General features: G+C 37.5%; 2 protein-coding genes across 6 annotated transcripts in view; both read left to right on the top strand.

The window, feature by feature from the left end:
- Positions 1 to 542, top strand: part of LOC147179979 (protein FAM184A-like) — a 49179-nt gene extending 48637 nt beyond the window's left edge. For all 3 annotated transcript variants that reach the window (XM_086067269.1, XM_086067268.1, XM_086067273.1), the window contains one exon: positions 326 to 542. The gene's annotated coding sequence lies outside the window, so the exon portion shown is untranslated. The remainder of the gene's footprint in view (positions 1 to 325) is intronic.
- A 5438-nt stretch (positions 543 to 5980) lies between these two features.
- LOC147179978 (T-cell surface antigen CD2-like) lies at positions 5981 to 12764 on the top strand. Of its 3 annotated transcripts, XM_086066939.1 has the most exons (9): positions 5982 to 6472; positions 6943 to 7233; positions 7612 to 7685; positions 8251 to 8425; positions 8504 to 8578; positions 8657 to 8734; positions 8810 to 8979; positions 9895 to 9981; positions 12259 to 12764. In XM_086066939.1, exons 1-8 carry the CDS (start codon positions 6391 to 6393, stop codon positions 9973 to 9975), a joined length of 1026 nt encoding a protein of 341 aa, XP_085923065.1. In that variant the 5' UTR covers positions 5982 to 6390; the 3' UTR covers positions 9976 to 9981; positions 12259 to 12764. The 3 variants fall into 3 exon arrangements, with proteins under 3 accessions (XP_085923066.1, XP_085923065.1, XP_085923064.1); XM_086066940.1 differs by having other exon boundaries at positions 5981 to 6472; positions 8525 to 8578; positions 9895 to 12764; XM_086066938.1 differs by having other exon boundaries at positions 9895 to 12764.
- The last annotated feature ends 237 nt before the right edge of the window (positions 12765 to 13001 follow it).

Here is a 13001-nt window from a genome sequence, read left to right as displayed (position 1 = left end):
CAAGCTGTGAAAAGCTTGTGGAGTCTTAAGAGAGATTTAGTGCCGGCTGGAATGTGAAAGTGCGTGAAGAGGCGCTAAACTAAATGCGCTACAGTGTGTTCATCATTTAACTGACTGCGGCCGGTTAGAGATTGGCTGAGAAATTTATAAATTGAAGTCAGCGATTAAGCAAAACAAAAGAAAAAACTCAAGGTCTTCCCTTCTTACGCTGGCTTTAGCAAATGCAGCTCACATGCTTTCTGTCTTTACGTCTTCTTCTACTGGACTTTTTTTTTTTTTTTTTTTTTTTTTCTGCTGCAAAGAATGAACTTTTTTTTTGTTCCAGGAGCTGCACAGCTTTGTATCCTTACATGGTGAAAAGATGACTGATCCCAAACTAGACTGAGAGGATGAGAGAGCGAATGAAACGGCTTCTCTGGCATGTCAGCACGTCTTATCTTCCAGCATAATTGAGATGATAACAATTGAGATGCTGTACTCAAATCAAAGGTCAACACGAGATTTGTTGTTTTCGTGGTCTTAAAAATAAATATTAGCATCTATATTGTGTTTTCTTTTAAGCTGTTGTTCTTGACAATAATATGACTAGTGAGGTCATATTTGGCATATTATTGTCAAGAAATGTTTAAGGTACCTGGACACTGGTATCGGCTTCCCTCTATTGGCCGTTTTACAATCAGGAACTAGAAATGAAAAATTTGAGGAATAGAAAATTGCCATTAATGTCATCCAATTTTAAGGACAAATACTATAATGAGATTCATAACTTTTTCTTTAAAATGATCTGTCATTTATGGGTGGAGCGGGGGATTTTCTGTACTAGTGGTATCTGTACCTGGTATCGGTAACTACTCAAGAGTTGTGTATCGTATCGGTCTGAAAAAAGTGGTATTGAACATCCCTAGTTATAATAGTTATGGAATTTTGTTATTTATTTCATTTTGAGTGTTTTTTTCTTTTAATTTAGTTTAGTTCATTTTTTTATTGTAAGATTTTTTTTTAATCACGGTAACTATTGTGTAGTAAAAATTCAGCAAAAATCTTATTCTTAAAACCGTCCACAAATTACATTTTGTTGCCAATTTCTAAAGTGGATTTGTGGCTTGAATTCCTGTTGACAATCATTAAAGTAAAGTCTACTATATACCTATATATATATCCCCCCCCCTTATATGAAGCAAAAAGGAGAACACGGTTGTGCTGTAATACCAAAATAAATGCATCAACATCAACCCAAAAGGCTCATGTATTAAATTAATCGCTAAAGATGAAAAACAGAGGACATTTTCAGTATAAATATAGTAAAAGTTTTAAAAACAATAAATGTAGTTTCAGTTAGTTATTTTTTTATAAAAACTTTTTTACTTTTATTTTATTCCATATGAAACAAAAAAGTTTTTTCAAGTTTAGTTATTTTGTTAGTTTTTGCTAACGAAAATAATCTTGGTCGACGGACATTATGATGACGATATACATGACTTTGTACTCAGTCATATATTCTTTACCCTCTGCATAGAACAAGTAATAATAATAATAATGACGTGCCGAGAGGCAAGTGGAGATGTCCCAATGAAGCGCTGGTATGAATTCATCATCAGGATCTTTATCAGGGTTCTGCAGAACTCGCTGATGAGCTGATAATTTGATTCAGCTGTGTCGGATTAGGGGGGTCATGGAAAACAGGCTGGATAGTGGAATGGTGCCTTTGGATCTGGACAAAAGTGTGGCGACAGGAATTTGCTTTTCGCTGGTGGCTTTATTGTTTGTCCATTCTTCACTTTGACCTGTGCATTACGAATATTTGGAGCAAATTGCCTGAATGCAAATTTTTAGGGGTTCGATCAATGTAGCAACTCTCCATTTTGACACACGATGTTGGCATGTCATGAAATGTTCGCTCTCCTATCTGCTGTCACCATTCAAGTTGCTATTTTAGGACATGCCCTTGTGTCTGAGGAGCATTTTGGGATGAGGAAGTTCAGCATGTATGTCAACAATATTCACAAGTGGTGTTTTCCAGCCCGCATATTTTTATTGTCTTGTTTTTCTGTGGATGAAGGGGAAGCAGCCTGGACCCCTTCAGCTTTGTTTACACTGGACGAGCTCGTGCTGCTGTTGGCAGCGTTACACGCATTCCCTCTCTGGTTCACAATCTCCCCAATACCCCCCATAATCCCCCATGCCCCTCGCCCCAATCTCCCACATCGGCCCTTCATCACTCCCACTCTACTCCAGATTTAGACCGCTATGTGGAGTGGCCCGTCTCTAGATTATCCCCACAGGCCTGCTGCACATGAGGATTTATCATATTTATATTCATATTTATGGACTTATGAATACCAGTACCAGTCTATTTTGTCAACATTTTAAAAAAAGGGAGGGAGTAACAACATTTGACATTTACTCCATTACTTTTACTTAAGAAACTTTTTTTGTTGAGAAATTGTAATTGCCAACAAGTTTTAAATGCAATATATTGCATATTTTTGGTCAGCAGAAACACAACTTTTACTCCATTCCATTCCATTTGCTAATAATATTTTTACCTTCAAATGTTTATATTTGTTTATGCAATCTATTTTAGCTCGTCCGTCCGTGAGTTTTGTCACATGACTCTTTTTCACCAATCCAATGTGACGTTTATCACTTTTGACTCCATTTGGCTCTTTGTGTGACATCACTGACCCACACAGAAATAAAGTTTTCAGAGTGGAATCTCACCTGCGACCTACTTAAAGCGGAAGTCAACTCCCCCAAAAATTATTGACAACAATATGTTCTATGCAGCCCCACTAGTCTAAATACAGTATTCTGGTTAACTCATTCACTGCCATTGACGGCTATAGACGTCAAAATTTGAACTATTTATTAGTTTCAATTTTTTTTCCACTTTTGTTATCAAGAGTATGAAAACCTAGAATTTTTTTTTTACTGTACATTTAGAACAGATATAAAATTTGTGATTAATCGTGAGTTAACTAGTGAAGTCATGTGATAAATTACAATTTTAAAAAAATTATCGCCCGATGCCCCTAATAAAAAAATTATTATTAAAAATTAGGGGTCAGACGATAATTTTTTTATTGTAATTGCATGACTTTAATAGTTAACTCACGATTAATCACACATTTTATATCTGTTCTAAATGTACAATAAAAAAATTCTAGGTTTTCATACTCTTGTTAACAAAAGTAGGAAAAAGATATTTTTAATATTTTTTTACGTCTATACTCATCAATGGCAGTGAATGAGTTAATATTGTGTTAGTGGAATATGAGTTAAGCAGCAAAATCCAGCAGTTTTTATCAATAATTAATAGCAGAAGGCGGCCATTTTGCCACTTGCTGTCGAGTGAAAATGACATCACAGTTTCTCAGGTAACAACCCATGACAGCTCAGCTACAGAAAACAAGTGAGCTGTGATTGGTCGTTGCCTGAGCCCCGAGCAACTGGGATGCCATCTTCAGTAAATAGCAAGTGACAAAATGGCCGCCCCCTGAGATGGATAAAAAAATGGCTGGATTTTGCTTCATAACTCATATTCCACAAATGTAACATTAATCAGTAATCAATTGAGATCACATATAACATATTATTGTCAAGAAATGTTTAACATTGACTTCCCCTTCAGGGATAAGCGCGATGTAAAATGGCTTTTAAAATAAATAAATAAGAACAGCTCTGTCATGTGCTGCCTAAAAATGTCAACATTTCAGCCTACAATGAGTTGAACCTGAGAGACCGTGTTGCGGTTTTCTATGTAATCCCCCTGAATACAGCATCACGAGTGTAAACAAAGGCAGTAGATTTATCAATAAATCACCAATTACTCTTAATTTTAGGACTACTTTTACTTTGTCATATTATTCTGAACTCTTGAGTACAAATGTTGGCGACTCTATATAAAGAAAGTTCACAAGCCCATGTTGTTCTCAAGAAGGATCTTAAATGTAGCCCTCCCATTTTCTTTTCAACTTAATTCATCAGGAGTTAATGTGAGTTGTCTTCAGTATAATGGCACAAATCCAATCCCGAGATCCCTGTTTGCACATTCGCAATACCCTGGTCATCGCTCCAGAAAAGTCAACCAAATCAAGTCGTGCACCTCAACAGTGACATTTTGTTTTCCTCGACCGATTGTGGTCGAACCGTAAACTGAAAAGAAAGACACCACGTCGAACAGAATAGAGACTTAACACACCACAGTGTACCGCAAATTTATGAGCCCTATCAAGCTGTACTCAGCAGTCCTATAAAACATGTCCTAATTTTTAAAGTGAAGCTACCTGTACGTGTAGTCATCAGTATCAAGCTCTGGTTTATTATTGATGTTCGTAAAAAGCAAAAGGTGTTTGGAATTGATCGGAGTTAATAAGCCTGATTGGCTGTGGAGTTTTGTAGCAAAAGACGGCGATTGGACCCTGAACGCTTGTGTGGTGTCTTTGGTCGAATGTTGGACCCGCGCAGTGGAAAAATATCTGTTCTATTTATAAAGGCCCATTTAACAGAACAGGGTCATCTGTGTCGCACACAGGAACACAAGCAGTCAGGATGTGAGAAGTCACTCGTGTTTTTTTTTTTTTTTTAAATGTAATCACTGAAAGTGAAGTGCCCAAAACACCAATCCATCCAGATGCTATTTTCAGATAAAATTTTGACATTTTAACAACATGGATTCGTGTAAGACTGCCAGATTGAATTGACTCTGATCTTGAAGTCTTCACTAGGTTTTATTAGGTACAATTAAAGGACATCCAATACAAGGACTTTATCACTAAAAACACAATAAAATGCTCCGTTCTGACTGACACTCTCGGAGAGATTCATCCAACAATGCCGTAGTTGCAATAAACGGCATACCGAGACATCTTTCCAATGTTTTGCTCTTCTCACGTTGTTTTTTGAAAAAGCTTGCCAAAATATCAGAAACAGCTCTGGAGTTTGATGGATTACAGTTTGATGCCACTGAAAAGTACGGCCAAGACATTCATTGTAGCAATTCAGCACTTACTCTCTCTGTAAAGGCAGATTTTTTTGGGTCACTGAACAGCAAATGTATGAAATGTGCATAATGTCAATCCAAATGGCAAGTGACCTGCTCAGTACATATGCTACATTATTGCACTTTAACTCATTCACTGCCATTGACGGCTATAGACGTCAAAAATTCATTTGAACTATTTCTATTAGTTTAACATTTTTTCCCACTTTTGTTAACAAGAGTATGAAAACCTAGATGTATTTATGTATTGTACATTTAGAACAGATATACAATGTGTGATTAATCGTGAGTTAACTAGTGAAGTCATGGGATTAATTATGATTTAAAAAATATCGCCTGACGCCCTTAATTTTTTATATTTTTGTTTGTTTTTCTTTTTTTTAAAGAAAAAAATATTAAAAATTAAAAATAAAAATACAAAAATGTAAAGAAGAAAAGATGATTAAAAATGAGGGGCATAGGCAATTAAATATTTTCGTACTTAATGGATTTATTTAAACCATTTAATGTATACAGTAACTAACTTCCATTATTAAAATAATGTGGTATGCCACTTTTTAGTTAACCTATGACCTGGATCATCTTCCCAATTAACTCATTCACTGCCATTGACGGCTATAAACGTCAAAAATTCATTTGAAGTATTTCTATTGGTTTAAATTTCTTCCCCACTGTTGTTAAGAGTATGAAAACCTAGAAAAACATTTTTATTGTACATTTAGAAAAAATATGAAATGTGTGATTAATCGTGAGTTACTACCTATTGAAGTCATGCGATTAATTACAATTAAAAAATGTAATCGCCTGACGCGACTTAAAGATAATAAAAAAATCGGGGCGTCAGGCGATTAAAAATGTTCACAATTAATCACAATTTTTATATCTGTTCTAAATGTACAATAAAAAAATACTCTTGTTAACAAAAGTAGAAAAAAAATGTGAACCTAATAGAAATAGTTCAAATAAATTTTTGACGTCTATAGCCGTCAATGGCAGTGAATGAGTTAAAAACCCATAGTGGTCTCTGAGCTCAAGAGTTTGGCCTCCCCTGAGTTGCAACATATAGTGATCATTGCGTAAAATATTCCAACCACGCAAAATAAGGTAATAATTTAGTGGCTGTATTATAGGCAATAAATCAGCATTTGAATAAGTGCCACAGCGTTGCCAAGTGGGCAAACAGACCCGTCGCATCTGCCAAATTCAATTGTCTTACAGGAAAAAAAATAATAATCAAAAGCTGCTTAACGAAAGCTGCAATTTGTTCAAGTCAAGAGGTGGGCCCCACGATCACTTCCTTTTTGACACCATGCAGAGAAACAAGGTCATGACTGCTTCGGCAGGAAGTAACCTTCATTTCGGCAAGCAGCTCTTCTTGTCAGCCAGCTATGAAGCCGACGGTGACGGTGCACATGTTTGCTTCATCAATGGCCTCCCTGCTCCTCATCTGCTGCCGTCTTACCCCCGCAGGTATACAACTTTCAAACGTACTGGCGTCATAATTGGTTTTGGACGCGATTGCTAACAGCTTTTACTTTTTAATACGACTTTTATGGAAATGATCCCATGGTTTGTTAATGACACATTAAAAAAAAAAAGGCTTAACTGTGATTTAAATGAAATATTGGCTTTTTCCCCTTTCAGAATTTGAAAATAAGTTTGCAATCTGTTTTAAATTCTGATTTGTATGCCAATCTTCCAAGTAGAAATGTATGTTGCATGTCATAATATGTTAATCCCATATATTTATTAAAATGAGGTGAATGCGGTGGCAAGTGAAGAAAAAAAAAGAATATGAAATGAAGCAAGCAAGGTTTATGTACGGGTCGACTCATTGGAACAAAAACTACAACTTCTGATTTAAAAAAACAACAACTATAATCAACACATTCAGATCGTTTTTTTAATGTCCTTTTCCTTTATTTTCTTTTGTTCTATAGACTCCCAGGATGGTTGTGACGCTTACGGCGGCGTCGGGGGAAACTTTTCTGTGCCTCTGGACCACCAACTGCAAAAATCCGAAAGATTGAGATGGATGCACAACAAGACCATAATCTTTTATCGGAAACCAGACAAGCTCACCGTGGGGAAGCAGGACGATGTTTATGAAAATGGATCCCTCAAGCTGACAAACCTAAAGAGAAGCAGTGAAGGCACATACTTTCCCGAGGTTCATAATATAGAAGGGAAATCCGTGTTAGATGTGAAAAGCTTATATTTGTGTGTTTTGGGTATGTATCGACTTCATGTTGTCTTTCACTTTGTTTCTGACTTTGAAGGAATTGCCGTTTGCTTTATGTTTGAAAGCAGCTGGTCGTGCTTGGAACGACGCCAACGACGAGCCACCAATCTTTAAGATTCATGATTTATTCACATATCTTTTTGAATGTGACACCCCTCTTCAAATCGGCCCTTTGGTTATTATGTGAAATAATTAATGAAATATTTTTATGGATATATATTTTTTTAATACAATCAGATATTTTTTGTTTAGAAAATGAGTTAAAAAAAAGAGTAATATCCTATAACAATTTCTGCAGCTAATTATTTTTCATGTTGCGGTAGGAGTAGCTTTGGCGAATAATTGTTGCTCTTTGAAATTTGATCAGATCCTGTTTCAAGGCCTGGATTGAAAGTGGAATGTTCCTTGCCCAATGTGAAATTCACATGCATGCCTGGTCAGGTAAGAGCATGACTTCTTTTTTCTTTTTTTCTTTTTTTTTCAATGTTGCCAAAACACAACCAATTGAGTTCCAATGCATTTTGGATAACCATTTGGCAACAAAAAATTATACTGACTTTTTTTGACAATGGAAAGTGAAACAAAAGCAGCAAATTCCTTATTTTCACATCATATTATAACGATAACATACAAATGCATCCATGCTTCTACTTTTGAACCTCTGTAGAAAGACAAAATATATATCGTGGTACCTCGGAGTTTGAACATAATTCATTCCTGCGAAGTGTTCAAAGTCCGAATTGTTCAACCTCCGAAACATTTTTTCCTATAGGAAATCATGTAAATGCAATTAATCCGTTCCCAAGCTCCAAAAACAGAAAAATCCTATTTTAATTTCTATTGATGTTTTTTTACATTTACATCCTGTACAGTATTTAAACCAAAAACAACAACTTTTTTGTTGTGGTGTGATGTCATCAGTGGATAATAAATGCGATGTTAATGCTTGCTTTAGTTTAGTGCTGAGTTAGCATTTAAGTTGAGTTGAAGTCTTTTTGACCCACAGATGCCAAATACCATCGTCAAGTGGTTTCAGAATAATGAGCTCTTGGCCCACGAAAATAACTTGACTGTGCTACGAGTTGCCGAAAAGGTGACGCACGATTCGTTCACATGCACAGTTTCCAATCGTGTCAGTTCCATAAACAGTGAGAGCGTGAAACAAAACTGCATTGACTCAAGTGAGTATTAAGCAGATGATAGATGATCTCCGTTATTGATGTAACATGTTCTTCTCTCGCACTGTGGCGTCATTAAAGGCTCGTCTGTCTTCCCCAAAGAATTATTTGGCCTCGATTTTAGGATCATGGTGAGCATCCTGGCCGGCATGGGAGGTAAACTTGCTTCACCGCTGAAATGTGCTCAATTTCAAGCATGTCTTACAATTGATTATTACTTTTTGTCCTTGTCAGGCATTGCTCTGTTGCTCATCGTCGTCTTAATTGTTTGTTGCGTCCGAGCCATGCGAGAAAAACATAAACGAGTTAAAGGTAAGACAACTCATACGATTATTTATCATATAAAATAAGAAATACTCAACACCTTCATTCATTCAATCCCAACAGAGGAAGATGAGCTTCGTTTGGGGTGGACCAATCCCGAAGGACGGCGTCCTCAATGTAATCACCCAACCAATCGGCATCATCATTCTGACGGTCAAACTGGACCTCTGCAACCCGGCGAGCCGCAGCGTCCGAGGGGCCGACCTAAGGCCAGCTCCAAAAGACCAACACAGGTCGGAGGAAAAATCTGTGTCACGTGGTGGAACGCCAGGCTTATCAAAATGGCCTCTCAAACCGGCGGGGTGCCTGGCGGGCCTGCAGTGCCCCGTCCTGCTGCGTTGGGTCGGGGGCGCGGGCCGTGTTGGGGTGGGGGGCGCTCCTGCTCCTGGGTTTGCTCTCCGGCCGGTGGCCCCGGCGGGGCCCGGGGGTCGTCCTTTGGCGCTGCCGCGGCCTGGGGGGCCCTGAGGTGTTGCGCTTGCTCTGTCCTGGCGGGGGTCGACGGCTCCCCTCTTTGGTGGAGATTTTCATGCACGCCAGATCCACCACACCAGCATCTATCGAAACTCAGACACAATCTGCTTCCTCCTCAGGTCATTGAATCGGTGGAGGCTGGCTGGTGTCTGTGGATCTCACTCTGCTTCGTCTGTCCTTCCTTCCTTTCCTCAGTCTGTCCTTTGGTCTCTTGAGGTCTCCCTGATTTGTTGGAATTTAGATGTTTCTGGGGTTGGTGAAGGACTCTGGTGGGTGGCCCGGTGTGTGGTGTCTGGTCGGTGCTGGATTTCACTTTCCTGTCTTTTCTTTGGTCCTTCCTCGGGTCTCCTGACGACGGTGTTCGGTTTAGGTGAACGGTATGGGATTTTTTAATAGGTTTTTGGTGAACTAATGAATACTCACACACACGCACATACTCACCCACATACAAAATAATTTAAAAAAATTCTTTTTTTTTTTTTAAAGAGCGCAATGATGATGACATGTCAAATCGGTAAAATTACCGAATGAACAATACTGAGCTCTTTAAGAAATTTAAAAATAATAATAATAAATGACAGAAGAAAAAAATAGGCCTCTCAAAAAGTTTGAAGGCTTAAACGTGAACAACTGTAACTTTGTCCACCGGCTGTCACCTGTTTCTTACTTCCCTCTAGGGATCCAGACTTGCAGGCCCAGACCAGCAGGTTCCTCCTCTTCCTCAGCCGAGGAAGACGACTCCGGCGCAAAGAATGTGACGGCATGTGAGAGTCGCTCCCATCAGATATCATTAACAGCATAATCTCACACTATTTAGCTTCACGTATTTAACTACAGCAGATAGAAAAGGTCTACACACCCCTGTTCTCATGCCAAATTGTTGCAATATAAAAATATTCAGAGCAAAACAATACATTTTAAAACGTTTTCACCGTTAATGTGACCTCTAAACTTACTATCATTTTTTTAAATGTATCTTTTTAATTGGGGAAGCAAAAATAAATTAGACTAAGTTTAATTTCTGCAGAAATTGCATGGGAATGCTGAAAGCTGAATGCTAACAGCTGAATGCTAACAGCGGAATGCTAATAGCTGAATGCTTATGTAGTAAGTTGAAAGATAAATTATGTGAAAATTACAAAGTATGAATTGTAGTTGAAAATTTACACATTTTACTCAAAGCATTTTTATGAGCAAATTTGCTTGTGCCATGAAACAAAACTATTAAAGATTCTTCACTCAGAAATTCTAAGTAAATCATTTTACTAGTTTTTTAATCTTTTATTTAACAAAACAAAGTTGCAAAGTTGAGGAACGAACTCATGACCTTCAGCTTGGGAGACTGCCATGCTACCACCTGAGCTATGCCACCCCTTGTTTGCTTCAATTGAACAGGAGTTACGAATATTCCAGCTGGCACGAGCGATATAATAGCACGCAGTAGCAGCTGCTTGGCCGCAGTGAGTAGATTGGCTGTCTCCCAACCTGAAGTTGTGGGTTTGTTCCTCAACCCTTGAATGACTTTTATTATCTTTTTTGTATTTGATTTACTCTCTTCGTGGGGAAAAAAAGGGTATTATGACACAAAATCTTATTGTAATGACAAACAAAGAATCAAAGTTGTTATCTATGGTAAAAAAAAAAAAAAGAATAAATAAATAAAAATCAATGATATGAAAATGTTTTCAAGGCATAATCAACAGGCTGGGCAAAAAGTAACAAAGTATTAAAATTGCCAATAAAACCCATATTCCTTTTACTAATTTAGGATTAAACACATGACATCGTGTTAATGACATACGGTGAAATGAAAGTAAAGACAAGAAGATGAGAAAAAACAAAATAAGTTGCTATCCTAGCTTGCACCTGGAAAATAACGAGAGCGAGAAACACATTAAGAAACTTCCAAAAGTGCCGTACTGCCTCGTTACTTTTTACTCACCCTGCACATTTTGAAAGGAATTACAGTACTTTAAGTTCAAATGTATTCCATTGTGTGAAACAATTTATATAAATGAATCTTTTTGTATTATAAAAAAAAAATACATTTGAACCTGTATTTAAACAGTTTTGCCCTTTTTCATGTTCATAAATGTGCACATCCTTATTTGAATTCAAATGGACTCATTAAATACGTTTCCAATGTGAGGATGTCAAACTGCGTTAAAAGACAGACATTTTTTGAGTTGCACGAGGTAAAAGTCAAGTTTGGTAGGGGGGTTGTGAGTTTTGTAAGCCTCTGCAGCGCTCTCTGCAGATGCACAATGCTGATGCATCGTATTTTCTGCACAGATGTGTTTGTGGTTTGTGTTCTGACGGTGCTGAGCTTCTGCATAGTGGAAAATTGTTAACGGAAGACTGCAGACGGTTTTGTCACACTTCAATACCTAATTTAGACATTTTACTCATCAAATTGCTTGTAATTAAGCTCGGTCACATTTATTATTATTTTTTAACATGTCACTCCCCCCTATTTATACAGTTATTGTAATGAGGTTTATGTATAATTAATTTCACTTTTATACTTGCTGCTAAATTATTCACAGGGTCGCATTTTATTGATGTTAACTCAGCACTACATTACATGGAAGTTGGATAAGGAAGCCAAAGCTGAAAAAAAAACTGCATTAGTCCATGATGTCCACAAGATGGTAGTGTTGTGTTAAATTCACCCACTTTATAGTATTTTGACGCTCCTTGTATGATAAAAGTTGAATTGGGTCTTTTCATGAGTGAGAATGTGTTTTCATATCTCTCTACACGCTCACGCGCGCGCGTGCTCGCGCACACGCACGCACACCACAAACACCTGACGTCGCTCTCCACATCCTCATATGTCAGCTAAACATGACCTTTGAGCCGGACATTTGTTGCTTCCTCTTGCTTAGTTGCTTGCAGTGTTCGCTAAGTGCTCGTGAGGCGTGGAGCAACAACGGATTAATCAGCAATGATTGAATAACGTTTTACATTCCTCTATTGTTTTTTTCTCTCCTGGGGCAAAATATGGCTTGACTGATGCATACATTTTAAATCTATTTCAGAATATCAAATATTATGAATAGATTTCGGATGGAGCTATAGACCTCCCTCGCATCAGTGTGACGTCATCCCTGAAAGGGCGGAGTCTGGATTTGAACCTCTTAACCTCAGAAGTGTGATGTGCAACCACCCAACCATCATGTCACCTTAATGAACGAGCCGACGGGTCAAGTGTGCAAGTGTGTGTTCGTCGGTCGGGGGTTCGAGATGCCGCCCAGAGAGCAGCTAGCCTCGCTCCTAGCCACGAGCCAGCTAACGTAAACTGGCAGTATATATTTTTTTAGAGTTTTTTTTAAAGTTTATAAGTTGTACAAATAATGATCGTTTTTAAAGCCTTTTTGTTAAGTGAGCTACTAATCAATTTTATATAAGAAATAGTATCATTATGAAAGTGTTTAAAGTTTGTTTTTTGGTTGCTGTATTTGCATTTGTGGAGATAGAATTGAGCTAAAAAATATACATCATTTGTTTGCTTTCCATGATCAAATAAAACATTCTCCCATTTTAAACTAAAGTCATTGTGTAACTGTGAAGTAATAAATCCACAAAAGTTGTAGAATGTAAGCGGATCCAAAAGAGATGCTGGACGGTTTCAGGATGACTTCCACAGAAAGAACAGTTTACATCAATTTTCCTTTTGAATTTGTTCATATACTGATTTGCAGGATAACATTTGTGAAGAATTTTATATGAGACTTCTTTGACCTTATTTGTTACAAAATATTTGTTTGGGATTGTTCATACT

Source organism: Leptonotus elevatus, chromosome 2 (assembly GCF_054856555.1).
Source record: "Leptonotus elevatus isolate MCC_2025b chromosome 2, RoL_Lele_1.0, whole genome shotgun sequence".
Lineage (NCBI taxonomy): Eukaryota > Metazoa > Chordata > Actinopteri > Syngnathiformes > Syngnathidae > Leptonotus > Leptonotus elevatus.
Note: the sequence above shows the minus strand (reverse complement) of the source record. Positions and strands in the feature narration are given on the sequence as shown.